Source organism: Plecotus auritus (genome assembly GCF_963455305.1).
Source record: "Plecotus auritus genome assembly, chromosome: 5".
NCBI classification, from domain to species: Eukaryota; Metazoa; Chordata; class Mammalia; order Chiroptera; family Vespertilionidae; genus Plecotus; species Plecotus auritus.
The window spans coordinates 186,055,399-186,078,930 of NC_137776.1; the positions used below are offsets into that span (position 1 = coordinate 186,055,399).

Sequence of the window (23,532 nt, forward strand, 5' to 3'; positions counted from 1 at the left end):
GAGAGCGGCCAGCCTTCTGGGAATAAGGGCTCTTTGGCCCAGAGGAGGGCCCAGGCCTCCCATGGACCTGCGGTGACCCGGGCAAAGGGGTCCGCAGGCGTCACAAGGGCCACCCAGGAGCGGAGCAGCAGGAAGCAGCACAGAGACAAGCATTAAAACAGGAGAGCTTTATGACGGGAGCTGAGTGTGGAAGGAGAAAAGGAAATGAGTGAGGACTTTCTGGCTCCACTGGTGACTGCCCAGCAGGTGCAACGCTGGACACCAGCCTGGGAGGACCCCCAGGGATGTGCCGGCACTGCCCGGCGTCAGCAGCAGCGGTGCCCAGAGGGCCCAGGACATGGTGCGCAGCCCAGGGAGCTGCAACCAGGGAGCCGCACTGCCCGCATGCGGGGGCCGAGGAGGAGCTGGGTGTGACCAGGGCGCTCTGCCTTGTAAACAGCCTTGCCGGCCTCCTGGGCCTTCGTCCCTCCCTGAGAAGCAACAGGGCCGATGCCCGCTGCCCACCCTCCGTAGGGCGGGCCCAGTGCCCCAGCGAGTGTGGAGTGTGCGTGCACCCCGTGCCAGGTCTAGAGCTCCTCGTAGTCCCCTCCCCCGCGGAGATGGCCACCTGGGGCCCCGCCCCCCAGAAAGGCCTCCAGCTCGTCCGCTGCCCTCTTGCCCCTGCGCTGCCTCCGGTCCTCGCGGCCCTCCTCCCGGTCCTTGCCCTTCTTGTGCTTGCTCTTCTTCTTGGCCGCCTTTTCCTCCTCCTGGGGGAGCAACCTGGCGTCACCAAGGTGCCAGGGGGAATCCCCCACCCACACGGCACCTGGGAGGAGTGTACCTCCTTGTCTTTCTTCTTCTTCTTCTTCTTCTCCTTGGAGGGAGGCCTGCCCTCCTTATCTGCAGAGGAACCCGGCGTCAGCTCCCCCGCTCAGCCCGCACCCGCCGCCCCCCAGCCTGCCTGCGGGACTAGTCCCTCGGGGACCGGCACACACTCCATCCAGGACAAGCCTGGAAGGTCCCTTCCTCTCCTTTCTGGGACAGGTCCCACGTGACACTGTGGCTGGCAGAGCTGGGCGCACGCAGCGCAGGATGGAAGGTGGGGACAGGCCAGGAGACCATGCACGCTGTCCAGGGGGCTGCACCGGCTTGTGAGGGCGTTGGGCAGCTCACAGCAGCACCCCTGAAGGCCTCCTGTGTGGACACAGAGCCCTCGGGCCTGCTCCCGGTCCGGGCCTGGGATGTCATCAGAACCAGGCGGGGCCCCAGCAGGGCTGAGGCTTCTGGGAACCCACAGCCCTGCTACTCTGAGGACCACACCCCCAGGTGAAGAGGGACAGGCAGGCAGGGGGTCAGACACGGGCCCCGGCTGGGCACCCCAGGGTGAGGCCCCGGCCTGGCTACCTTCACCGCTGCTCGCCTTGCGGCCGGGCTCCTCCAGCCCCAGGCCAAAGAGATCCAAGTCGTCCTTCACCCGGAAGGCGGGGGCCGGGGGCTTGGGGGGCGGGGGCGCCGGGGCAGGGCCAGTGTCCTCGTCCGTCACGTCGGAGAGATCCTCCCGCACTGGGAACTGGTCCTGGAGGAGCAGGCAGGGGGGCCCCCCGTGCGGTTAGCCCCTACCTTTTCCTGGGCAGGTGACGAGGCTCCTCGAGGGCCCCACACCTGACCCAGGGAAGGGGACAGCAATGCCTGAGGGTGGCGGCCAGGACGCGGAGGCCCCTCCCCTCTGCCCGTGACGGGCAGCCAGGCCTGGGCTCTGGCATCACTGTGATGCTGCCCCACATTCGGGAGCTTCACCCTCCCTGCCGTTGCGCCCGACGTGTCCTGGGCTCCTCACCGCTCTCTGTGGCGTGTCTGAGTCGCTCTCAAAGTCGGGGTCATCCATGACAAAGGACAACATCTGCGCAGCGATGGGCCCCTCGGCGTCACTCTCTGACGAGGCTGCCAGCTCGTCCCTCCCGTTGGGCCCCCGAGAGGAGCCCTCGGCACGCCTGTGCGGCCTCGGGGCCTTCGTGGAGGGCCTTCGGGACAAGGAAGCGGTCAGGGGCATGTCTGTCCTCCCTCCTGGGCCGCTCCCCTGGGGATCCCCACATACTGTTTGGTCTCTGGCTCGGAGCACTTCTGGGGGGGCAGGGCAGCGGTGTTGAGGGGTCCTGCTGCCTCCTCATTGGAAAGAGTGATGCTCTCCCTGGAGATGGGGCCCGTGGGCAGCAGGGGCCTGCTGGGCGGCTGGTCTTCCAGGTCCACATCGTCCTGGAAACCCGCCACCATCGGGTTCCCTCCGGGGGCCTCCCCATCGCTGCAAAGGAGGGGCAGGGAGGTCAGAGGTCATGAGAGGGTACTGGGTCCTGGAACCTCTGGCAGCCACAGGGCTGGTCACTGATGGCGGACTCGATGGTGAAGGGGAACCCACTTCTGGGCAGGCTCGGGCTGCTCTGCGGGGGCCCCACGTGTGGCAGCAGCAGCAGCAGCAGAGGCCGCAGCCAGGCGGGAGGTGGGTCCAAGGAGAAGGGCAGGGGGGCTGCCCAAGAGGCAGAAGCCACAGGAGGAGGTGTCGTTTCATGTAGGGAGTGGGGTGCGGGGTAGGGCTCAGGGACATGGTGAGATTGGGGTGCTTGGAGCAGGCCCAGAAGGGAGGCCATGCGGGTGGGGCCAAGGGCAAGGTCGGCTGCTGCCTGAACAGGTGCCGTCTAGGGCCCAGGTCTGTGGCTCACAGAAGGCCTGGCACCACCCTTACCTGTCGCTGTCCTGAGGGGCCTCGGCCTCAACTGTCCTCTCCTCCTTCAGGGGGGCCACGTCATCCAGGAAGCTGTGGTCAAGGCCTTCCCCAGGAACAAATTCCTCGACGTTCTGGACTTCCGCTGGGGCCTCTGCAGCAGGGACCGGATCTGTGCCCACAGGGCCAGGACGCAAGCAGGGGTTGGCCTGTGACTGGGCCGTCACACTGCCCACCCAGGAGGAAGGGGACCCGGTCCCAGTCTGGGGGAGCTCACAGGGCCAGGGTGATCGTGCCATCAACACTGGGGCTGCCCACACCTGCTGAGGAGCCCCCTGGGGCCTACCTGGGGGGGGAGGGACCACCTCGGCAGCTGGCGAGGTCCCAAATAGCCGGGAGATGATGCTGCGTCTCGGGGCTGGAGCAGGGGCCACAGGGGGTGCTGGGGGCAGTGGGGCCTCTGAGGGGGATGGTGGGGAAGGGCAGGCTGAGGGGGTGGGGAGGGGCAGCTGTGGGGCAGGCTGGGGCGTGCTGGGGCTGGAGCTCCCCGTGGACACGGCGCTCGCAGGTACCACAGGAGACTGGGAGCCCGAGGACGGGCTCTGCCCGTTAGCCGCCAGCGGGGACGTGTGGCCTCGGCTTCGCGCCTCCATCATCTCCAGGAAGCTGGGGGCACAGGCAGGAGTGAGGAAGCTGCCTCCCTGCCTCTCCCTCTTATTTTTGGTGACAGGTGTCCTTGTCCTCAGGCTCAGCAGCCTCCTAACTCTGCCGTCAAGCAGAGCCTCCCTGGGGCAGAGGGCTGGGAGGAGACGGGCTGCGGGCCAGCCTGACCCTCGCACCCACACCCCCGACCCTGCATGCAGATGGCAGGACTGGCGCTGACACAAGCCTGCTGCCTGCAGCTGGGCCTGTGGGGACCGGAGGGGCGTCTAGGCTGGTCCCCCTCCCGCTTAGATTGGACTTCGGGGTAGGAGTGTGGCATGGCCAGGAGCGGACTTCGGGGTAGGAGTATGATAGGAGCGGACTTCGGGGTAGGAGTATGATAGGAGCGGACTTCGGGGTAGGCGTATGGCATGGCCAGGAGTGGAGTTCGGCCTCTGGCCCCACAGCATGATGCTGGCCGAGTCCTCAGCCAGGCCAGCCCCAAATCGGCTGACCTGCTGGAGGCACAGGCTGCTGAGTGCAGGCAGGGCGGGGGCAGCGCCCCTCTGGAGCCTCGACTGTCAGGGACCAGGTCTCACTCCCGCCCACGAGTCCCCCCTCCCCTCCCGGTCAAGGAGCTGAGGACCCTACCCTACGCTGGCCCCGACCTGGAAGCCAAGCTCAAAACGGGCGCAACCTCAGCCAGCACATGTCTTGCTGAGGCCTCGGGCGGAACAATGCCCGGCCAGCGGCACCTGGCAGCACATACCACGTGGCCAACAGGCCAGGCCGCTGTGTGCCCGTGTCCCCGTGTCCCCGCACCGCACCCAGGTGGCTGTGGGCGGCCCGAGCAGCCTTCCCTGGTGCCCCCAGTCCCGTCGTGCCCTCAGCCCAGAGCCACTGTGGGTCCTGTCAGGACACCAAGGGCCCGGCCCCAACGAGCTTGGTGGGGAGGCCAGGAAGCTCCCCCGTCAGGCGGCTCCCACTTAACCTAACCTACGTGTTCTAGACAAGGGCTACTTCACCCCAATATTTCACTGTTGGCATCAATACCAGAGCACCCTGACCCAGCCCAGCAGCCCCTCACCCCCCAGGGCCTGTGCTCAGCTCTGAGCCCCTCCCCCTCCCCCTCCCCCTCGAAAGTGCCTCCATGTTTGGACCCACACGTCACCCGGCTGACGGGCCTGCTGGGCCAGCGGTGCTGCGCTTATCTTGCTGACCCTGACCCTGCCGCTGGCGTGGTCCTGCCGCCCGTCCCTGAGCCCTGCCCATGCCCCACCTCCGGCCCAACTGCGTACAGGCTGTAGTTCTGGTCCTCCGTCTCCTGCTGCACCGACAGCTCCTCCAGCGTGGCGTCGATGTCCAGCTGGTTCGTCTCCAGCTGCCGCAGCAGCGTCTCTCTCTGCAGGAAGGAAGGGACACCTGAGGGACATGCCATGGCAGTGACCGCCCCCTCCGGCCTCCCGGCCCCACTTGGCCGCCACTGATGAACCAACAGCTGCCGAGCACGGGACGCAGAGACCCGGACGTTCACACCACCTCCTCCCAGTGGCCCGGGTGACGCCTAAGGCGCTCGGGTGGCTATGACGACAATGCCAGTGCCAGGACAAACCACCCAGAGACAGCCGTGTGTTCAGGTGCTGCCTGTGCTGTGGCACCACGTGCTGAGGCTGGTACAGGGTCCACAGGGCCGCCAGCCACTGGGTGCTGTGTGCGCGTCACACTTGGACAGAAAGGTGAAGGACGGAGTGACACCAAGGGGTGGAATAAGAATAGGTGCAATGAGATGGCCTTCGCCCGGCCACGCGGAGCAGCACCAGTCACCCAGCCTGTGAGGCCCGCGCCTCCTCCCACACGCGAAGGCGAGAGGAAAGGGAAGACGCCAGTCTCTGCGAGTCCCACAGCCTTTTGGAGAGAACGGAGCCAATGCGGCTTAGGGGCGCTAGGTCAGCACGCGGTGACAAGCGTGTGGACGTCACGCTTCCTGGCAAGAAGGCGTCACTTCTACGCAGTGACAGCTGCGTGTGGGGTGGGACAGGAGTCCCTGAGTGCAGACAAGGCTGTGTTTTGTTAAAGATGGACGGCTCTGTGGTGGACAAAAGCACACGGAGGTGGGAGGGGCCAGCACTGGGGCAGGGGAGCGAGGGGACAGACCTCGGCACCCTCCCGGCAGCTCCCCCGTAAATCTAAAAACCACCCCAAACTACAGCTGGTGTGGCACCTGGCAGTGGGCTGTACACCCGGCACAGTGGGAAGGAGCCGAGCTGTCGCTGAGGCCTGGTCCAGAGGGTCGCTGTGGGCATCCGCTGAAGAGGGATGGGCACAGGGGCAGGGGTCAGCGCCCGTCCACGGGCAGGGCGGGCAGGCTCACCTGCAGCTGCAGGAACGGGATGTTGAAGAACTTATGGAGGTACTTGAGGCCAAAGCTGTTCTTCATGGAGGACTCGGCGTAGCGGAAGTAGGAGGAGCCCGGCGGTCTGCTCAGAGAGGAGCGAGCGCCTGGCCATGGGCGGACGGCACCCGGGCCAGGCTGCCCTCTTGCCCCCACACCCCCGGGTGCCTTCAGCAGGTCCCCGCCCCCAAGTGGCCCCGGGCCTAGACCTGAGCCTCGGCAGCTCTGCTCAGCCAAGTGCCTACCGGGTGCTGCCTGCACTGGGCTGGTGCGCTCACTCCGCACCTACCTGCCGGGGGCCACGCGGGTCCTCAGCCCTCCCCGCTGCTCCCATGGAGTCCACATCCCGTCCCATACCATCCCCCGTAGCTGCAGCCCCAGGCCTCCTGCAAGGCCTCCTGCGGTCTCCCCAGCGACACCCACCTGTCCAGGCGGTCCATGAGGTCGCGCACATCGTCAGGCAAGATGACGCGGTGCTCGCCCATGTCGCGGTAGTTCCCCAGCACGCACACGGGCACGTGGGTCGGCACCTTGGGGAGCTCCCGCAGGATGTAGCTGAAGGTCCTTCGGAGGCACATGTGAGGGGACCCACTGAGGTTCAGTCCCGAGACCCTTGCCCCGTGAAGCACGTGCCCTGGACCGATGGAACCCTCCTGTGTGGGCACAGTGCCCGCTGCTCACACCGGGCACAGGCACGTGCGGCCCACCCGCCCCAGCGCTGCTCTTCCTGGGCTGAAGGTCACTGCTCGGCGAAGCCCCAGGACACGTCAGTGACGTGGAGGGGCCGCTGGGCGTCCGTGCCAAAGCCCACAGCAAAGCCCTGACTCCCCGGGCTCACGGGCCCCCTGCAGCGCCCACGGGCGAGCGCCTCCTTCCCTGGCATGTCCCCGAGGAGCGTGCTGCCGCTTTCCGTGCAGGTTATGTGTGACACGTGTGCTTGGGGCGCCACCACCCATTGCACATCTCCAGCACGCTGCCTGCCCACCCAGCCGTCTGTCACGTGGGTGCTGGTGGTGAGTGCACACCAGACGCCGGGGACCTGAGTCAGCGCTGGGCACCCATGGGAGACGGATGCGCCCCCCCCCCACCCCCCCCCGGCACACCCAGGCGTGCGAGGGGATGCCAGCACTGCAGGGGCGTGTGCGACGCTCAGGAGAGCCAGGCTGGGTGCCAGACGCCAGGATCCACACACGGGCGTGCACGCCAGTGCAGTAATAACAGGAACACTTAAAGGCAGAGTGACACCCAGGCCGTTTCCAAACCCGCTGTCAGCCCTCCACGCGGTGGCACCTTGAAGCCCACAGGCTCCTGGTGGAGGCCCCATCAGGCTCTCCCTGGGAGCCGCCGGGACGGGCACCGCGCTCCTCACACTCGCTTTCCTCCGGGTGCTCGACGCCCCCGCGTCAGGCAGGACAGGCACCGAGTCCCACGTGGCTCCAGGCGAGGCCCTGGGAATTGGCGCCCAGCACCCCACCCTCCCCCCTGTACCTCCCACACGCTGCTCCTGCTCTGGAGCCCCTCGCTGAGATGGATCGTAGCTGTGCGTCCTCCTAGCACAAGTCAAAGGGGGGCTCGTGGGGGCCCCAACAAAAACGCCACTGGATTCCACCAGATTTTGGACGGTTTTCAGGAAAGGCTGTGGGCTGTGCAAGGCGTGTGCCTCGCCCCACCGAGCCGTCTGCCTCCAGCAGAGGGGAACCCCCATGCTGGCCCACTGCACATGCAGACCCGAGACATCTGCTCCGGGTCCTGTGTAGCTGGCCTGCCACCATGCACAGCCCAAGGCTGCCCCTCAAGCAGCATTTGGCACCAGTGGTGACGCTGGTGGAACCGCCATCTGCTGGACCTGTGGCATGTCCCTGGGGTGGTGGGTGCGAGGAGCCGGCCTTACCACTGCTTGGTGATGTCGAACATCATGACCACCCCGTTGCAGTTCTTGTACACGTCCAGGAACTCAGCGTCCAGGGCCATCTCAGACTCCGCCTGGGACGAGGGGAGTCGGGCATGAGCGACGCTGCCGCGGGCAGGGCCCCTGGGGGAGCCCCCGGGTGAGCCCACGGCTCCCGGGAACGCTGAACAGAACTTTCCATTTTGGAAAAACACGAGATGATGCAGTGTGGGTGTGGGAACTGCCTCCAAGGGTCTGGCGGGAACATCTGGACTCGGGCCGCGTGCTTCTGCCTGGCCTGGGCGGGGCCTGTCCACTGGCCACCAGACCGCCTCCCTCAGGCCCAGGAGGAGCGTGCGGCGGCCAGGCCCACAGCAAGGCACGCGTCCCAGCACTGAGGAAGCACGCTTGCGGAGAACCTTCTAGAGCAGGCAGACCACAGCGGCTGCCGTGCTGGGGCAGTGGTAACCACACACACGGGCCGGGGGGTCACTTCACCTTCCTGCCATGAAGGGAAGCGGGGAGGCTGCCCGCCCCAAGGCCGACTGCAGGCGCAGGGGGAGCAGGGCCCCTGGAGGAAGTGGGAAGCCGCCCTGGGCGGAGACCGCTGCCGGCCCAACTTCTCTGTGAGGCTGGTGGCCACGTGGCAGCCCACTGGGAGCCACGCTCACGCCCACGGGCACCCAGGCCACGGCGTGAAGGCACGTTCTGTGCTTTTAAGACCCGAGGCCTCTGGGAGGGGGACACAAACTGGCCAGTTCCCCTCAGCTCCACTCAAGTTGCTCTAACTCTGCACAGGCCGTGCGGCAGGGGCTCGAGGGCCCAGCCACCCCGTGACCACAGGCAGCACAGGGTCCCGTGAGCAGCTGGTCCAGGCAGGCAGGGGTCTGAAGAGTGCTCCCCCCTCCCACCCCCACCCTACGGACAGGACACCGCTTACCTCCTGGGGGTCATTCTCCATCTTCAAGCCATCACCCCGCTTTTTACATTTTCCTTGTAAGACACAGAAGTTACCAGGTAGACTCTGGGTCTAAGGATGGCCAGAGGTAGGAGCACCCCTTCACTACACCCCACTCCCCCTGCCCCAGCCCATCTTCAGTGGGAGCCGACTGACTGGAGACCCCAGAGCCGACCCCCGACTCAACCGGCACCAGAGCAACCCCAGAGACAGCGAGACAAGGCCGGGACCCCAGTGAGGCCTCTTGGCCACTCCAGCCCAGTCCAGCCCAGCCCAAAGGCCCACAGGCTGCCCACAGCGGGGCCTGGCCTTGAAGGCCCGGGCAGGCCCAGGGGCGCAGTGGGCTGCTCGTGAGACCGCCCTGAGGCCCCTGCCAGGCTCGGCTTCAAAGACAGGCACCTCCTCCCAGGACCGGCCAGGTCCCAGCCCAGCCTCGAGGGGGACCAGCTGGATGCATGGCCCCGAGAGGCCCATGGAGCTACAGTTGGTGACCCCCGGGGAACACAGCCCCCCTCCCTGCATGGCTGAGGACTGTTCACAGCTGGGAATTCCACGGCCCCCCAGGATCAGAGTGGCAGGCCACACAGAACTAACCACCCCCCAGAAGAAACGGGTTAATTTATCAAAAACCCAGCCTCTGCCTCTTGCCCAGCTTCTCCCTGAGCCCTCGCCACCTCGGACCCGTCCACCGGGCCACACGGTGGCACCGTGCAGCAAAGGCCACTCCTTCAGCTCCAGCAGGTTCTCGCCGCCACCCTGGTCCTGGGGACGCAGGCGTTCAGACAGCGCAGACCTGACAGGTGGCTGCCGTGCACCCCCGTCCACCAGCGCAGGGGAGCTGGCCCAGGGCCCACACACTGAACGGACGTTAGCACCAGCCAGACCTCCTAGCCAGGCTCTGACAGGACGCTGACGTCCCCCGCCATGGCGGTGGCAGAGCCGACACTAGAGGCTGACGGGCCCACACAGGACAAGGACACGCCGACGCGCTGGTGCAGGGCGGGAGGAGGAGGGCGCTGCTCTACGGAGTACGGCTCAGGATGGGAGGGAGGAGAGCGTGTAAGGAAGACAGGCTTTACCTTTGTCAACTACATCCCAGACCTCCACCTTCACGATGTCATCAGTGGCTACAACGGGAAAAGAAGAAGGTTAGTGCCCACGTACTGCTGGGCCACAGCGATGGGCTTGTAGGGCCACAGGCTTCTCCCTGGCGCCGCCCAAGGGCACCCAGCTCCTGCCCAGGACCTCTGCACGTGCTGCGGCCGGGACAACCCCTCCCTAGGTGGCAGGGAGGCCTCCACCCTCCACCCTCCACCCCAAGAATTTTGAGGGGAACCGAGGTGCCCCTGCCAGCCTCACCCAGACTCGGGCGGGGGGTGGGGGTCCCTGAGCTGCCCCGAGGCTGCAGGAGCCCTGGTTGGGGAGCAGGGGCCACACCGCCCGGCAGAGGTCACAGTCCCAGCCTGGCCTCACGGAGGGGACCCAGAACCCTGTGGAGGCCTGTGTCCTGCTGGGCCATGCCCGGGAGGCCGCCCGGTGCAGTCCCTTCCGGGGACAGGGACTGCAAACCCGAAGCAGAGACGGGCTCTGACCAAGGCCCCTCAGCGGATGGGGCCAAGGCCGCAGCAGAGGGGCCGCCGCAGGGCCTGGCTCCCCAGGGCGGGGCGTGTCCCGGGTTAGGCCAGAGCTTTCGCCTTCCCAAGGGCTCCGGCTCAAGAGGGGAGCCCTGGACCCGCTGCCCTGCGGAGCCCCCGCTGCCCTGTCCGCTCCTCGGGAGGGGACTTTTTATTTATTTATTTTGTCTTTGCTTCTTTTGCTCTTTTTTTAAATTTATTTTTTATTTTTTGAAGTGACTTTGATGAGAGTCACGAGAGGCCCTGAGGTCAGGGCGCTCCCACACAAGTAGTGTTTCCATGACGACACCACGCTGGGAATGCTGTCTCCAGGGAACCAAGGCCAAGAAAGGGCAATGGAATGAAAGTCCCCCTGTCCCCCCCACGCCCCCCTTCCCCCCCAGTCCTCACTTTTGTAGCTCCAGTGGATGCTGGTGACCTGGATCTCCTGGGTGGGGATGTACTCCTCCACAAACTTCTTGCCCTGCAGCCGGTGCCACAGCGCGGTCTTGCCAGTGTTCCTGTCGCCTCGGATCACTATCTTCACTGGCGGGAGGGAGAGAGGGCAGATCAGGCAAACCAACCACCCAAAGCAAACTGACTTCACCCAGCCTGTGTGCACATGCTTTCCTCTGCCCAGACCCTGCCTGAGTGGCTGGCGAGCAGGGAGGAGCGGAGCGCCAGGGTGGGCTGGCGGAGGGGGCCCATCAGCACCCCGGGGCAGCCAGGCCTCTGCTCTCCCTCCCTGCTCCGCAGCAGGGCCCCAGAGGCACTCGCTCCTGGGCTGACAGTGACGTCGGCTCAGACTCTGCACTCACAGAACGGCGTCTCTCCTAGAGCTGGACTCCGAGGACAGCGGGCCAGGGTCAAGGTTGGGTGCTGGAGCCGGACGGGCGGCTTCCTAGATGCTGGTGGTTTGCTCTTAACCTACTTTCCTCTGCTCTGTATTTTTAGTGCACAATTCTGCAGAGCGCCGGGCCTCTGAAGACACACACCGGAGTCACGGCACAAAGCCCGTGTTCTATTTTGCCCCCTCGACAAGTATTTATGGAGTGGCCTTGTGCCAGGAGTGGATATGGGAGGACAGAGCAGGTCGGGGAGAGCCTGTGAGACAAGCAGGGAAGGGGCCAGGGCAGGGGCTGTGCAGGGGCCAGAGCTCGCATTGTAGGCAGGAGTGTGGACATCCCGCTGCCTTGAGAGAAGGCGGGGTTCAGCACCAGGTGCGTGGAGCTGGCTGGTTCCGGGAAGACATCCGTCCGTCCGTCCGTCCGTCCGTCCGAGGGGGGCAGTCAGGAGTGCCTTGCGGAGCCAGTGGCGCGGGCGAGGACCGGGACGAGGTTGGGAGTGGAGCTGTCAGGGGCTGCCTCCCCTAACTACCTGTGCAGGGGTTTTATTCCTCTTTTTTCCTGGCATTTGGAAGATTTGCAACATGTTTCTATTCTTTGGTATCTCTTAAGTTTTTAACATTTACATTTGCTGTAATAAAGTCTAAAATTAATAAATTTGTCTTCCTCTTCAAAAACACAAGGACTTCCGAATGCCTTGGTTCTGACCTGCTCCTCCATAATGTGTTGGCTCCTGGGATTTTATTTTATTTTATATATTTTTATTGATTTCAGAGAGGAAGGGAGAGGGAGATAGAAACATCAATGATGAGAGAGAATCATGGATCGGCTGCCTCCTGCACGCCCCCTACTGGGGATCCAGGCCGCAACCCGGGCATGTGCCCTGACTGGGAATCGAACCCAGGACCCTTCAGTCCACAGGCTGAACCTCTATCCATTGAGCCAAACCAGCTAGGGCCTACTCTACTTTAAGTTAAAAAAATCAAATCAATCTCAGAACCTTAGACATTGGCTCAAATAAGCTGAGTAAGTGGTTCACCGGGAAAACCTTTAATGAAGATTCGCCCAAAAGTGGTAGAGCAGCCCCTCGCTAAGCAGCATGTGAACCCAGCGGCTGCACTAGACGAGGGCGACCTGCCACTCCCACCCAGAAAACGGTCAGCGGCAGGACCCAGGAATCTCTTCCCCCCTGACTCAATAGTCACTCACTCACAGCCACACACATTTCCTGAAAAAACAGGGCATCGTCTTCTTTCATAGAGAGAGAGAGAGGGAGAGAGAGAGAGGGAGAGGGGGGGGGGAGAGGGACAACAAACTCCTGGGGTGCCCTGCCCCTGGGCAGCCCAGCCCGTCGCCAACACAGTGCCAACTTTCTGCTCCGAGCCTTGCACGTCTCCCTTACGGAGTCCCTAGGGCGGCTAAAAGCTGGGCCCCCTGTGCTCCTCTCCCCACCTTACTGCACAGCGACCTGGCCGAAAGGGCCTCGGCCCCGAACACACAGGGACCTTCCCCGTCACACCCTCCCTACCTTCTGCCCACCAGGCCAGCTCTGACCTCTAACCCCACCCCGACCCTCACCGTTTCCTGTCTGGTTTCTCGTGGCTTCAGCCTTTCCGACAGGCTCCGCGGTCACCACTCCGGTGCCCGCTGTGGGCCCTGTCCTCCACCCCCCAGAATGCACTGATGCACACAATCAATATTTGCTGAGCAAATGAACACCAGAGCAGGAAAGCCGGGAAGCCGGGAAGAGAAACGGGGCGGGTCGCGGACAGCGAAGGCAATTTGCAAACCGGCCTACTGGGGCCCCGCCGCCAAGCCATTTGCCAGACGGAATGAAGTTTAAAACACAACTGTAAGCAATAAAATTAAGTACGGGATCCAGGTGCAGATGTAAAAGTTTGTGAAATAAGTATTTAGACTTCCTATTCTCTTCTCTGAATGTGAGAGAAATACATACAAAGTTGTGAGTGGAAATACATCAACAACAACCCCTCTCTCTTTTTAATCCTCACCCGAGGACATGGTTTTCATTGATGAGAGAGTTATTGATGAGAGAGAGAGAGAGAGAGAGAGAGAGAGGGAGAGAGAGAGAGATCATCCATCAGCTGCCACCAGGGTTACCCACAACCTGTGTCCTTCACCAGGACTCGAACCCGAGTCCCTTCCATGCAGGGGACCCCGCTCCAACCAGCTGAGCCACAGCGGCCAGGGCAACCACCACCTCCCTTTTAAACCCGCACAAGGGGCTGCCCAGTCAGCTTCTTACGATCACACGTCATCACCCAAATGGGTCACCATGGACGGAAAGGCCCCCCTTAGAGGAGCAAGGCCCCCATAATCCTGCAGCACGTGCGCAGCGCGAGGGGGGCACACTCTGAAAGCGGAGAACATCCGACCCTTGAAACGCCGCGAGGAGAGCCAGCGGATGGAAACTTAAAGGAGGCCACGGGGACGCCAGCATCCGGAGCTGCACGATCTACATAATTTATAGCCCGACGGAAAGGTCCTCCTCCCGCAGGAAAGCGAGGTCGGTCCCCCGCAATAACGAGCGAGAGTCCGTGCCTTCTGGAGCTTTCCTAAATACACCCCCACAAACGCTTCTCTAAAACAATGGGGGGGGGGGAGTGTGTGTGTGTGGCGTCGCTGATATTCCGTCGTCCAATGCGAAATCAACAAAGGAAAATCCCACAGCTCACACCACCAGAGCCAGCCGGCCTCCCGCCCCTCCCGCGGGTGTCAGCCCACGGACGGGGCGCCCCATCACCCCTTTGGGTGTCGCAGGCCGTGGAGCTCTCCCCACGTTATGTAAGAATCCCCTCAACGAGGCCACCGGGGCGCCGCCGAGCGCACCTGGAGCGGACACCGCCCCGGCAGATGTCACCGTGCAAACCAAGCCCAGGTCGCCCCGGCGCCGCGTCCCCGGGAAGCACCGGGTGAGGGGAGCGCCCGCTCCCCTGCGCCCTCAGCGAAGGCGCCAGGGCCCCCGCGCCGCGCCGGCACAGGCCAGGGCTCAGCGCATCCCAAAACGTGCAGACAGGGCCTGCCAGCATCACCCCGCCAGCCCAGCGGAGAGGCCCCCGGCGCTTCCCGGGCCGGTTTCCGCCGAGTCCCAGGGCCGCGGACCCCGCTTTCCACGTCCCCGCCCCCCGCGCCGGCCCGCACTCACTGTTGTACTGCACTCCCTTGGCGAAGCGCCTCTGCAGCGCCTGGTTCATGGACTGCAGCCCGGCGGGGATGTTCTTCTCGCGGCCCGGAGCCGGCTCCGACCCCACCAGCTTCTTGAGCGCGGAAAACATCTTTCCACTCCCGCGTCCGAGCTCGGCGTGGCCCGCGAGCTCAGCGGCAGCGGCGGCGGCGGCGCGGCGCGGGTCGCACCATGCCCCGCTCCCCGGAGGCCGGGCACCTGCTTCGAAGGCCGCTCGGGGACTCAGCCGCGGCGACTCTGCTCCGGGCCCCTCGGCCCCGGCCGCCCTCCACCTCCCGTCTGCACCGCCATCTCGCCACCGGCTCTGAGGGACCCGCGGCTACGGGTCGCCGCGAGGGCCTCGGGAGTGCGGCTGTGCGCATGCGCACGAGGCGGTGCGCGCGCGGCTACAGGGCGCCGCGAGGGCCATGGAGTGCGACGGTGCGCGTGCGCGTGCGCGTGCGCGAGGCGGCGCGGGCGAAAGCGGTGCTGGGGGTTTCAGGTCAGTCCTGCTCTGGCCGCGTCCGCGCTCGGTCCCTTCCTCACCCGCATCCCAGACTCCGGGGCCCCGGATCCACCGCGAACACCGCGCTCCCCGTGTCTTCCCAACGCGATGCGCCTGCCCAGGTTCACTTTCTGAGACTCCTGTCTCCCTTCGGAGCCCCCAGCAGTTCTGGAAAAATGTTTATTTGTGTAACAAAGCGCCGGCCTGGGGCGCGGGGCAGGGGGCGCGGGGCAGGGGGCGCGGCCCCCTTGCGGGTCACTTTTTCTTCTTCTTGGCCGTCTTGAACTTCTCCTCGATCACGCGCTGGGACTGCTTCTTGATCTCGGCCCGCGAAGGGACGTAGCTGTGGTCCACGTCGGCGAAGTGGAAGGTTTCTGGGGAGGGAGCCGGGAGCCGGGTTAGACCTGGGCCTTCCTGCCGCCTTGGTTCCTCGCGGGGCAGGCGTGAGCCACACTGCTTTCTGTCCCGGATGCGCTGGCGTTTGGGGCCTTACAGACCCGGGAGAGACTGCGCCCCACGGCGCCCTGGGTGTGTCTTTCCTGCAAACTGACCATTGCATAGCCCTCCCTCCCCCGATCAAACCCGCACACCTACATTCCCCGGCGCAACTCAGCCCAGGGCCAGCGCCATGGGCTCAGCCCCACGTCCCCTGTCCCCAGGAATCACTCAGAGGAGCTGATCTTCAACGGCTGGCCCTGCCTTTCCCTCAGAAACCCCAATAAGGGCTCTGGCCTGGGGCTCCCCCTTGTTCCTTTCTGCCTCCTGATGGGCACTGGGGCTCCCGTGTTCAGGACATGTAATATAATTCTCTCAATGGCTAGCCTCTCCACATCTCACCAAGTCACTGGCACACCCTCTCCATCCCTGTCCCTCCTGGTCAGATGAAGCAAGCATCATACCCAGCCTCTGCCCCTGCACAGCTCAGCCCAGCCATCCACCCCACATCCTCTCCCGGAGCTGGGCAGCCTGGCCTCCCAGCCCCGCGCCAGCCTGTACCTATCATATCGTCCTCCAGCTCCTCAAAGCTGATCCTGGTGTTCTGCTTCTCCTTCAGAGTCGAGGACTCCAGGGCGTCCTTCACCTTCACGTTGTCCTGCAGGGCACGGGGGGGACGGTCAGCTCTGAGGGGACACAGTACGAATAGACTTCTCTCCCCGCCCAGCGTTACCTCCTCCGTGGTGGACAGCAGCTGCAGCTTGTCATCCAGGTACAGGAGCTTCTTCTCGCAGTACGCCAGCTTGCTGTGCAAGTCCAGGCCATCCAGGCTGTCAGGGGTGGCCATCTTCTGCAGACCACAAGGAGGGGCTCAGACCCTCTCTGCTCTCTCCCAAGCTCACTGTGCAGGCGGCTCCTCCCCACGCAGGCCGGTACCTGGGCCGCGGGCAGGGCGATGCTGACCAGCCGGAGGTACAGGTTGTCGATGCCCATCTGGATGGTGAGCAGCAGCTTCTGGCTCTTGATCATGTTGCTGTGAGCCAGTTGCAGCCTCTCTTCCTCCTCCTTCAGCAGGTCCTTTATTTTATGCCGGGCGGACTCAAAGCTGTCGAGTACGATGGGGAGGAAGGTGGCACAGACCTGAGGGCGGAGTTGGGTTCTGTGCTAGATTCAGGGGTTCAGGAGCTGTGACGTGGGCGTGTGGGGTCCCCGGCTCAGCTGCAGAGCACGAGCAGGCTGGGCTGGCAGTGTATCCCTGGCTCAGGGCCTGGCCCCGGCCCAGCCTGGTGGGCGGGCAGCCTGGACAGAGGAAGGGCAGGGCCCCCGGGTACCTGCCGGAGCTGGTGGTCTGGTGGAACTTCAGCAGCGCCTCCTCCATCTCCAGCTTCCTCATCAAGGCCCCCAGCTGAGTGCGCCTCTCCTCACACTCCTTCATCTGCAGCTGCAGGTTGTCCTCCGTGTTCCTCTGAGCCAGGAACTGGCCTGTGATGTCCTGGCCGTGCCAGGAGGGAGAAGCAGGTGTGGGCCAGCCGGGCAGGGCCCACAGAACAGCCCCTCCCAGCGGTCAGGAACGATGTCCATGGCGGCCGGGCACTGAGGACTTGTGGGGGGCCATTCATCCATCGGGTGAAGTGCTTTGTGTGTGTCATTGCACGTAACCCTCACGACAAGCAGAGGGCACAACCAGAGACCGCCATCAAGAGACTGCACGGCTGCAATGCGCTGGCCCAAGGGTGGACAAGCTTACGTCAGTGCCATGGACAGGAGCTCGAGGCTTACTAAGAATAAACCCAGATCGGATTAAAATAAGGGGGGACAGGTGGAGAGGCAGCTGCTCATTATTATGCCGTCAGTTTGGGAAGGGGTTGGGGTTGGAGGTGGAGGCCACACCCTAGACCCGTGGTCAGCAAACTGCGGCTCTCGAGCCACATGCGGCTCTTTGGCCCCTTGAGTGTGGCTCTTCCACAAAATACCACGGCCTCGGCGAGTCTATTTTGAAGAAGTGGCAGTTAGAAGAAGTTTAAGCGCCCTGACTGGTTTGGCTCAGTGGATAGAGCGTCGGCCTGTGGACTGAAGGGTCCCAGGTTCGAGTTTGGTCAAGGGCATGTACCTTGGTTGCGGACACATCCCCAGTTGGGAGTGTGCAGGAGGCGGCTGATCAATGTTTCTCTCTCATCGATGTTTCTAACTCTCTATGCCTCTCCCTTCCTCTCTGTAAAAAAACCAATAAAATATATTAAAAAAAAAAAGTTTAAGTTTAAAAAATTTGGCTCTCAAAAGAAATTTCAATCGTCGTGCTGTTGATACTTGGCTCTGTTGACGAATGAGTTTGCCGACCACTGCCCTAGGCCTTTGGGTCCTCAGATTCTGTGGTTCTCTCATCCCCTGTAACTGTGGTCGGCAAACTGCGGCTCACGAGCCACATGCGGCTCTTTGGCCCCTTGAGTGTGGCTCTTCCACAAAATACCACGGCCTGGGCGAGTCTATTTTGAAGAAGTGGCGTTAGAAGAAGTTTAAGTTTAAAAAATTGGGCTTGCCCTGGCCGGTTTGGCTCACTGGATAGAGCGTCGGCCTGCGGACTGAAGGGTCCCAGGTTCGATTCCGGTCAAGGGCATGTACCTGGGTTGCGGGCACATCCCCAGTAGGGGGCGTGCAGGAGGCAGCGGATCGATGTCTCTCTCTCATCAATGTTTCTAACTTTCTATCCCTCTCTCTTCCTCTTTGTAAAAAATCAATAAAATATATTTAAAAAAATAAAAAATAATAAAAAATTGGGCTCTCCAAAGAAATTTCCATCGTCGTGCTGTTGATATTTGGCTCTGTGGACGGATGAGTTTGCCCACCACTGCCCTCAGCCTTTGGGTCCTCAGATTCTGTGGTTCTCTCCTCCCCTGGAACATGCTGGGATGGGCCAGCTGTGTCCCGGGAGGGGCCTCTGAGCTGTGGAGGTCACAGCGTTGGGTATTCATTCATCCCAAAAGGTGCCCGCAGAGCCCGGCCCAGTTCAGCGTGGGGGGCCCCCCCACCCCCCAACACCCCAGGAGTGCCAGGGAGCAGTACCCAGAGGTGGGAGCACCGCACAGCGGTCTTGATTTTCTCCACCAACGTGGTCAGGTTCGTCTGGTATTCGATGTCGGCCTGGGAGGCCTCTCTCGTCCTCACTGAGCAGAGCAGAGGGAAGGATGGCCAGCGTGCAGGGGCGCACTGGGAGCCCTCAGCCAGGTCTGGGAGGCCTCTGCGCCTGCCCCGTCACCAGGGCAGGCCCCCCAAGAGCTGGGTCCCTGTCATAGGTGCTTGCACCTTACCCCGCTTCCAGGCAAACCGGCCCTTCAGGGGAGCCCCCGGGCAGCGCCTCCAGAGGGGGACCGCGCAGCCTGGTTTAGCGGGGCTCCTCAGAGGCAGCTCAGGGGACCCAGCTGTCTCTTCTGAGGACTCAGTGGGTGACCAGGGTGCCTGTGGGGTTTGCAGCTAAGAAGCCAAAGGTTCAGTCACTGGCCATGAGCCCAAAGCAGGTGGCCTTGAAGCTGGTGGCCACGGGCGCCCCGCCTCTGCAGGTATGGCCAGGGAGAGGCAGGGGCACGTCCCCCTCCCTCCCTCGGGCCTCACAGTGGCCTGTCTGGGTGGCTCCAGCCAGTGCTGGCCCCTCGGGACCCTGGTTGGTGCGGGCGGGAGCAGAGCACTCACCTTTCAGGTTCTCCATGCTCATCAGATTGGTGGGGAAGTCCAAGTCCCTCCGGCCCTGACGGATGGGGTGGGGCTGAGGTGAGCAGCATCCTCCCAGAGGAGCTTCCCCCCCCCCCCCCCCCCCCCGGCTGCACCGATGCACCGGCCGTGGGCGCTCACCCGGCGGTACTTCTCGCTGGTCTCCTTGGTGTGGATCTTGTCAATCAGCTTCTTCTGCTGGTTCAGCCTGTTCTCCCGGGCCCGGCGCTCCTCGATGAAGGTCGCCTCCTTCTGCCGCAAGTTCATCTGGGGACACAGGCAGGCGGTGGGAGTCCGTCCCAGTGAGGCCTCCCCTGTGCTAACGCCAGTGGCCCCTTTCCCCGAGTTCCTAGGTTTGAGAACAGCCATCGGGGCTGTCGGCCAGGCCTTCTTCCTACAACCCGGTGCCCACCGCGTTTGGGACAGAGAGTTAGAAACATCGATGAGAGAGAAACATCGATCAGCTGCCTCCTGCACACTCCCCACCAGGTATGTGCCCGCAACCAAGGCACATGCCCCTGACTGGAATCGAACCCGGGACCCTTGAGTCCGCAGGCCGACGCTCTATCCACTGAGCCAAACCAGTTAGGGCGATGTGCCCACCGCTTTTACGCTTCTGCTGGGTCTCTGAGCAGCGGGGCCTTCCCTCCCTGCACCGCGCTCCTCCACCCGAGTCCCCCGAGTCCCCCGGCTGCAGCCGCAGGAGCCAGCTGGCCACAGGCACGGCCCGGGCCTCCGCAGCCTTCGGAACTCAAGTGTCTAAAAACGAACTCTTCATCTTCCCCCGAACCTGGTCTCTTCCTGTCCCGCCCCCGTGGCTGTGCATCCTGGGGGCTGCTCCCTGTTCACATCTAACTGAGTGCCACCTCCTCAGGTGACCTCGTCAAGGCTTCTCAGCCCCTCTGGGTTCGGCCACCCCACTCTACCGTGGGTCTGGCCCCAGTGACCAGCCTCCGGGCCCTCTGGTCTCTGCAGCCATAACACACGCGTCTTGAAACACAAATCGTATCCTGTCTGGCCTGTTTCCGCCCAGGGCTCTAGGTTCGGGGACTGGCTCCAGGGTAAGTGGGGGGCTGACCCCTGAGCCCTAGCCACCCACGGCTGCCACTGCTCTCCGCCCATCCTCCACAGCTTCGCTCCAGCTCCTGGTGCTTCCTGCGGGCCCCACCATCACTGCCCACAGCACCCAGGTCTCTCTGCGGTGCTGGCCAGAGCCCGCGTGACGCGGACGACTGCATGAGTGGCTGCCTCCTCACGTGCCCTTCATGAGGACAGCTTTGAGGGGGCCTTGGCACAGACTGGACGGGTTGGTGGCCCTGCCCAGCCCAAGCCAGTTCTCTCCCTCCTCTGTCTACCCCCTGGCTTCCCGACGAGGGGGGCTCCTTCTGCCCTGGGCCACAGTGTGAGCGGAGGAGGCTGGTGGGGGCGGGGCGGTCGGGACTTCAGCGGCCGCAGGTGGTGTGGCATGGAGGTGTCCTGAGGATGCCTGGGCCAGACAGGTGGGCACAGAGCCCTGCAGGGCCCCCAGCCAGGGACCTGGCTCACCTTGACCTCATCCGTAATCATCATGGCGTCTTGGGACATGACTGTCATATCCGACAGCTCCGAGCAGTAGTCAACCACGAGGTTCTGCAGCTTGTCCAGCTCGGTGGGGTATCCTGACAGCTCCTGAGTGGAAGGGCAGGGCAGGTGGGCACAGACCGGATGGTCCAGGGGCTGCGGGCCAACTGCATGCTGCCTCTGTCCAGGGCAACTCCCCTGGCCCTTCCCCTTCTCTGTGGCCCTACCAAGCGGACTGGGAGTGGACTGTGCCTGCCCCCCACACATAGACCTCAGACTGTGAGCGTCCTGAGGACTGGGCCAGGCAGCCCGGAGACCCTCCCAAGGAGGTTGTGATGGGATGTCCCGCTGTGTGAGAGGTGGCTCTAAAACCCAGGGAGACCCACTGCTTTCTGAAGCGAAGCGAGGGGCTCCACGTGGGTTTGGGGTCAGATACTCAGGACTCAAGGTGCAGGCTGCCCTGACCAGCTCCTCTGGTTCCCGTCGCAACCGAGATCCCGCCTTGTACACGGGCTGGGCCTGAGGCCGGGCCCTTCCCACCCAGCGGGACTCCCTGAGCTGGGGCTCGGGGCGGGGCGCACTTTCTTCAGGTATTCCAGCAGGTCCAAGTACAGCAGGTGGATGTTCTGGCTCGTGGTGATCTTGATTGTTGTCTTTTCGATGTTGTTCTCCAACTGGCGGATGACCTGGCGAAGATCCAATGAGAGCCAGAGGCCAGCCCTGGGGGGCGTGTCTCACTCACCTAGCCCCGCCTTCCCCGCAGAGCCCCGCCTTCCCCGCAGAGCCCCGCCCCTAACCCACTTCCCAGAGGCCCCGCCCCCACCCCCGCTCAGGCCCGCCCCGCCTCCTCCGCCAGAGCTCCGCCCCATCACGAGGCCCCGCCCCGCCTCCTCCGCCAGAGCTCCGCCCCATCACGAGGCCCCGCCCCGCCCCCACCTGCAGCAGGCGCAGCTCCTCCTTGGTGGCCACGGGCTGGTGCTGCAGGCCCTCCAGCTGCAGCTGCATGCTCTCCAGCTGCTGCCCACGCCGCCGCACCAGGTGGATCAGCACATTGTGCACGTTCACGCGGTCGAAGACGTACTTGCGCAGCTTCTCCCGCGCCACCTGGTGAGGGGGGGCGGGGCACGGTGTGCAGGGAGCCACGGATCCCCGTGCTGCGGCCGGGCGGGCGGGGAGGAACCCTGGGGCGGGAAACTCGCTCTGTCATTTAGCCGGGGGGGGGGGGGGGGAGAGGGGGGCGTGCGTGGGAGGAGTCCCTGCTGCGGCCTCACCTCCATGGAGCAGCGGCTGTGCGCCAGCCTCATGGGCACATCATTCCCGCAGGCCCTGGAGATGGACTGCTTGTCGTGCTGTGGGGCGGCGGCAGCTGAGCTGGGGCGCACCTCGGCGTCCCCCCGCCGCCGGCCCCTCCAGGCCTCTTCTGCCCGCGCCAGCCCAGCAGCAAGACCCCAGGAGGCAGGGTGCTACAGGGCCCCATCCGGGCCCTCCCAGCTCAGATGTGATAGGGGTGCGGAGAGGAGGACCCGGGTCTCCCTACAAGGCCAGAGGGGCCCCTGCTGCAGGGTGTAGCCCGGAAGGGGAACCTGGTCAGGGACCCTGCACGCCTAGCTGGAGTGACTGGAGCCCAGCACGTGTCCCCGCCTGCCCCTCCTGGATGCCCCAGCTCCAGAAGTCAGAGCCCGGGACAGGGCAGAGGCGCTCCCTGTCCACCTGTGGGTCTGTTTCAGCACCGGCCCGCCCAGCCCCACCCCCGGCAACAGGGCAGGGGCGGGCTGTTCACATTCTTAGCCAAAGCCCATTCCTGGGTCCCGCGGCGGATGTTGCTGCGCAGGAGAGCCACCGTGGCCTTGTTCTTGACCGTCTTCTCCTTCATGGCCTGGACCTGCAGCGCCCGGCATTGTTCTGTGGGCCGGCAGAGGGAGGCGGGGGGCCAGTGTGGGCCAAGGGCTCCTCCTGGATCCGGGGCTGGAGAGGCTGGCAGCCGGGCCCCCCGCCTCCCGTTGGGGCCGAGGCCTGGCCGCTCAGCAGTCTGGCCAGTCTGGCCTGCTGTGCTTAGCAGCGGGAGTCTTGTGATCCCTCCCAGGCCTGCTGGCCACGGAAGCAGCTGGGTCCCTTCTTGTCCCCTCTAGCTTTGGGGTCCACGATGCTCAAATCTCTGTGGAGCCCCCCAGCTTCTCCTCTCCCCTTCCGGGCCCCCTGCATGGCAGGCCTCTTTGAGGCTGCCTGCCAGCTCTGTTTGGGAGGTGGGTGGCTGGCTGACCACTAGTCCATTTGCCCTGGACTGTCCTGCCTGGCCAGCATGGCTCAGTGACTGAGCATCGACCTATGAACTAGGAGGTCATGGTTCGATTTCTGGTCAGGGCACATGCCCAGGTTTCGGTCTGGACCCCCAGTTTGTGGGGTGTGCAAGAGGCAGCCAATCAATGATTCTCATCACTGATATTTGTAGCTCTCTCTTCCTCTCTGAAATCAATAAAAAATATATTAAAACAAAACAAAACACTGCCCTAGCCAGTTTGGCTCAGAGGGTCAGCCTGCAGACTGAAGGGTCCCGGGTTCAATTCTGGTCAAGGGCACATGCCCAGATTGCAGGCTCAATCCCCAGTAGGGGGCGTGCAGGAGGCAGCCTATCAATGGTTCTCTCTCATCATTGATGTTTCTATCTCTCCCACTCCCTTTCGCTCTGAAATCAATACAAATATATTAAACAAACAAACACTGAACCCTGGCCAGTGTGGCTCAGTGGATAGAGCGTCGGCCTGCAGACCGAAGGATCCCGGGTTCAATTCCAGTCAAGGGCACGTACCTTGGTTGCAGGCTCCTCCTTGGCCCAGCCCGGGTCAGGGCGTGTGCAGGAGGCAACCAATCGATGTGTTTCTCTCACATCAATATTTCTCACTGTCTGTCTTCCCCTCTCTCTCCCATTCTCTCTAAAAAATCAATGGAAAAATACGCTCGGGCGAGGACTGAGAACAAAACAAAGCCCTAAGGTCCTGCACCCGGGCCCCTGGCTGTGGGTGTGGGTGTGGGTGTGGGTGGTCGCCGCGGTGACGGCTCACCCTGGAGCTGCGTGATGGTCTTCAGCTCCTGGATCTGCTCCTCCACGTCCGCCT

General features: G+C 63.8%; 2 protein-coding genes and 1 long non-coding RNA gene across 5 annotated transcripts; 1 reads left to right on the plus strand and 2 right to left on the minus strand.

Annotated features, from left to right (window-relative positions):
• Positions 1-152: 152 nt before the first annotated feature.
• RABL6 (RAB, member RAS oncogene family like 6) lies at positions 153-14,580 on the minus strand. The gene is given in 16 exon segments (XM_080668960.1): positions 153-746; positions 821-879; positions 1,384-1,555; positions 1,817-2,000; positions 2,002-2,060; positions 2,062-2,278; positions 2,717-2,867; positions 3,042-3,361; positions 4,636-4,739; positions 5,709-5,814; positions 6,153-6,293; positions 7,621-7,712; positions 8,558-8,610; positions 9,655-9,702; positions 10,600-10,734; positions 14,200-14,580. Coding segments are annotated over 16 exon segments (2,151 nt in total). The 5' UTR covers positions 14,330-14,580; the 3' UTR covers positions 153-566.
• A 68-nt stretch (positions 14,581-14,648) lies between these two features.
• LOC308249037 lies at positions 14,649-17,373 on the plus strand. Of its 3 annotated transcripts, none has more exons than XR_013960668.1 (4): positions 14,649-14,719; positions 15,777-15,929; positions 16,055-16,231; positions 16,599-17,373. It is a non-coding gene; the product is annotated as an uncharacterized lncRNA (long non-coding RNA). The 3 variants fall into 3 exon arrangements; XR_013960669.1 differs by having other exon boundaries at positions 16,055-16,157; positions 16,542-17,373; XR_013960670.1 differs by having other exon boundaries at positions 16,055-16,157.
• On the minus strand, positions 14,883-22,376 carry CCDC183 (coiled-coil domain containing 183). The gene is made up of 13 exons (XM_080669635.1): positions 22,200-22,376; positions 21,691-21,768; positions 21,356-21,523; positions 21,001-21,105; positions 20,405-20,527; positions 19,001-19,126; positions 18,842-18,896; positions 18,218-18,318; positions 16,489-16,649; positions 16,094-16,262; positions 15,891-16,007; positions 15,719-15,815; positions 14,883-15,096 (listed from the first exon to the last, which is right to left on the minus strand). The coding sequence occupies exons 1-13, from the start codon at positions 22,290-22,292 to the stop codon at positions 14,978-14,980; spliced, it is 1,512 nt and encodes a 503-aa protein (XP_080525761.1). The 5' UTR covers positions 22,293-22,376; the 3' UTR covers positions 14,883-14,977.
• Positions 22,377-23,532: the final 1,156 nt, after the last annotated feature.

Bases quoted from the DNA above. Each gene is read 5' to 3' on its own strand.
- CCDC183 (XM_080669635.1), bottom strand. From the start codon at position 22,292: ATGAAGGAGAAGACGGTCAAGAACAAGGCCACGGTGGCTCTCCTGCGC. The intron at 21,106-21,355 runs GTGGGGGCGGGG...GATCTTCGCCAG, and splicing joins AGGAGCTGCGCCTGCTGCAG to GTCATCCGCCAGTTGGAGAA. The intron at 15,097-15,718 runs GTACAGGCTGGC...CTCCCTCCCCAG, and splicing joins GCTGGAGGACGATATGATAG to AAACCTTCCACTTCGCCGAC.